The sequence below is a fragment of the Salvelinus fontinalis genome, chromosome 24 (assembly GCF_029448725.1).
Source record: "Salvelinus fontinalis isolate EN_2023a chromosome 24, ASM2944872v1, whole genome shotgun sequence".
In the NCBI taxonomy this organism is placed as follows: Eukaryota; Metazoa; Chordata; class Actinopteri; order Salmoniformes; family Salmonidae; genus Salvelinus; species Salvelinus fontinalis.
The window spans coordinates 7,941,559-7,944,886 of NC_074688.1; the positions used below are offsets into that span (position 1 = coordinate 7,941,559).

At 39.0% G+C, this 3,328-nt stretch overlaps 1 protein-coding gene across 1 annotated transcript; it reads left to right on the top strand.

Moving 5' to 3' along the window:
• Nucleotides 1-274: 274 nt before the first annotated feature.
• LOC129821673 (olfactory receptor 1030-like) lies at nt 275-1,697 on the top strand. The gene is made up of 4 exons (XM_055879267.1): nt 275-407; nt 936-1,109; nt 1,422-1,557; nt 1,679-1,697. Exons 1-4 carry the CDS (start codon nt 275-277, stop codon nt 1,695-1,697), a joined length of 462 nt encoding a protein of 153 aa, XP_055735242.1.
• Nucleotides 1,698-3,328: the final 1,631 nt, after the last annotated feature.

Sequence of the window (3,328 nt, forward strand, 5' to 3'; positions counted from 1 at the left end):
GATCTGTGCATGGAATTCACCATTGTCATCAATGCAAGTTTTATGAGAGAGATTGTGTTGTCTCATTAGGGATTTGGCAATCTATGATTACAGTTCACTCATGAAAGGACGTAGGGCCCAATTCAACCAATTACAGATAAAGGACAACTCAAAATATGTCCGTCTTTATGTGTCTTAGGGACCTTTGAGCCAATCAGCATGTACGCATGTTCAAGTGTGCAATTTTTACACATGTTGTTGATACCAATCAGTATGTAGTTGTCTAATGAGAATCATGACGTGGGATTCCTCAAGTGGCCGAGAGAAGGTGGTTCAGAAAGGGGATAAATTCAAAGACATCCAATGCCAGTCTGGTCAGAGTGTCATCTACCAGCTGTGTGTGAAACTTGGCGCACAAGGCTGGCCTGGTAAGTATTGAACTTAACAATCCATTAACAAAACTTGACCTTGTAACCAACAGTATGTTTTCTAGATGATTCTCATTCTGTATTTTCTATTACAATCAATGCACCAGTTTGACAATTCAGACTGTTTTTATGCAGTTATTTTCACAGATATTCCATCATGTAGCAGTAAATACAAACTGACCTGTATCAGTGACCACAGAGTTATACTGTCCTGATAGTGTTACATGGCTTCTATATTCAAGCAAGTGCTGGGAGTTGGTGATGTTGGCCTACATTGTAGAAATGTCTGGCACACTCTCAATTAGAGATTCTGCATATCACTGTAGATCAATTTACAATCTTTTGCTGCTTATTTTTGTAAATTATTTTACAGGAACATGGAGCCAAACAACAGAACAACATATACGGTAACAGAATTCCTCATCACAGGATTGGATGAAGTACAACACCCAAAGCTGGTGGGAGCAGCCATTTTGTTCATCCTCTTTCTCATTCTGATCGGAAGCATCACCAACATTTGTGTCATAGCATTCAACAAGCCTCTGCATACCCCCATGTACTTTTTTATTTGCTCACTAGCAATGGTAGACATAGTATACACCAGCGGCATTAGTGTTACAATGCTTAACGTTCTCCTTGGTGAGGAGAGAAGAATCCCCTATGCACCCTGCATGATACAGTGCTTCCTATATCATTTAGGAAGCGCTATGGAACCCTTTTCTATTGCTCTGATGGCTTATGATCGCCTTATTGCAATTTCATATCCTCTTCGATATCAGACTATCTTAACTAATACAAATGTATGCTTACTAATAATAGCCACTTGGGCAGTAGGCTGCATGTTAGCCAGTTTGTTGACTGGCTTGGTGAACAATCTGCCCTTTTGTGGCTCAAATAAACTCCCATACAGCTTTTGTGAATATGCAGCCTTAGTAAGAGCAGCATGTGTGAATCTTTCACATTATTTCAATGCAATTTCTGCTTTGGCGACTACTGTATTATGGGGTAATTTAGCCTTGATATTCTTCTCATACATGAAGATAGTTCATGTAGTGATACACATGTCTTCATCCAAAGACAGGAGGAAAACATTTAGCACCTGTGTCTCTCACATGATAGTGGTGGCTTGCTTCTTTATCCCCAAGGTGTTGTTAATATTGATCACCAGGGTTGGTTTGGTTCTCACGCTCTCTCACAGAAATGGCCTAGTCATTGGCTGTACTCTGGGCCCCTCTCTTGTGAACCCACTTGTGTATTGTCTCAAAACCAAGGAGATTCGAGGGCGCCTGAAATATATTTTCAAGAGATCTGAAATTACTCCAAAAATGTAACGGCTAGGGTTACCAAAGCCATTTCTTGTTTCTTGCTTGTTCCAAGAAAAAGTGGTTGATATTGTTCCCATGTTATTCCATCATCATTGTAATCATGTTGAATCAATGTTGAGAATTGATTGAATTTGTTAAAAGTCATCAGTGGTTTGTATCTCAATTTAACCAGTCAGGTTTCAACTGTGAATCAACAATAGAGTGTCAAGGTTTGGTTGATTTAGATCACAGGTGTCAAACTCATTCCATGGAAGGCAATGTGTCTGCAGGTTTTCACTCCTGCCTTTTACTGATCCCTGAAGGTCACTGGTTAGTTAGGAACTCCCCTCACCTGATACTCTAGGTCTTAATTGGTCACTGGTTAGTTAGGAACTCCCCTCACCTGATACTCTAGGTCTTAATTGGTCACTGGTTAGTTAGGAACTCCCCTCACCTGATACTCTAGGTCTTAATTACACACATTGTAAGGAAATATCAAAAATCAGTCGACACTGAGGTCTCCAAAGAATGAGTTTGACACGCCTGATTTAGATTAGTTTGATGTCTGTTGACAACTCAATTAAATGTCAGTCAAAATTGATTTGATTTAACATTTTAGCCCATTCGAAACCATATTTAATGTTGTCTACTGTTAAATGGAATTTTATTGAAACGTCACGTGTTAGCGTAAAGCATATGTAGTGATGGACCACTATTAGATTATTGCAGTATTATCTTTAAAAAATGATCTGATCTAGACCCTTGACTACATTATTGTTGCAGTTCTTAAGATTGTTAGCGCCAAAGGCCGCCTCAAAACCCTTTCTATCTGATGTGGCCAGCTGATCATCATTGCCCTCTATATTCTACCTAGAATTGGTATTTATCTGTCCAGTAATATTGTCATTAGATGCAGCACTGATTTACATATTGTTATTATCATGTTGTATAGTCTGCTCCCTCCTATGATCAATCTACTGATATACTGTTTTAAGACAAAAGATATAAAACAGAGCTTGATGAAAAGATTCAAAAGATGAACTGGTCCACAGAAAGAGAGTCTCTGCTGCATCTTAATGATTTAGCTATGTCACTACAAATAGTTTCATCCAATACATTATGTTGCACAGAAGCTTAATGATTGAGTATTGTTTATAAACAATGTATCAAAACAAAAATGTATTTAGCATCTATTTTTATCTCATGTATTGTTATTTAGCATTGAATCGCTTAGTAAATGTTTACTGAAAGTGCATTTTCAGACTCATAAATTAATTATATATACCACTCTAATTCAAATCTGGACCTTGGAGTAAGATCCATTGTTTATTTTTATTCTTCCCCTCTAAACAAGAACTGATTTAAACCTGGGAAATTAATGATCTGCTGCACCATCGAGAGCATCCTGACTGATTGCATCACTGCCTGGTATGGCAACTGCTCGGCCTCCAACCGCAAGGCACTACAAACAGTAATACGAACGGCCCAGTACATCACTGGGGCCAAGCGTCCTGCCATACAGGACCTCTATACCAGGCGGTGTCAGAGGAAGGCCCTAAAAATTGTGAAAGACTCCAGCCACCCTGGTCAAAGACTGTTCTCTCTGCTACCGCATGG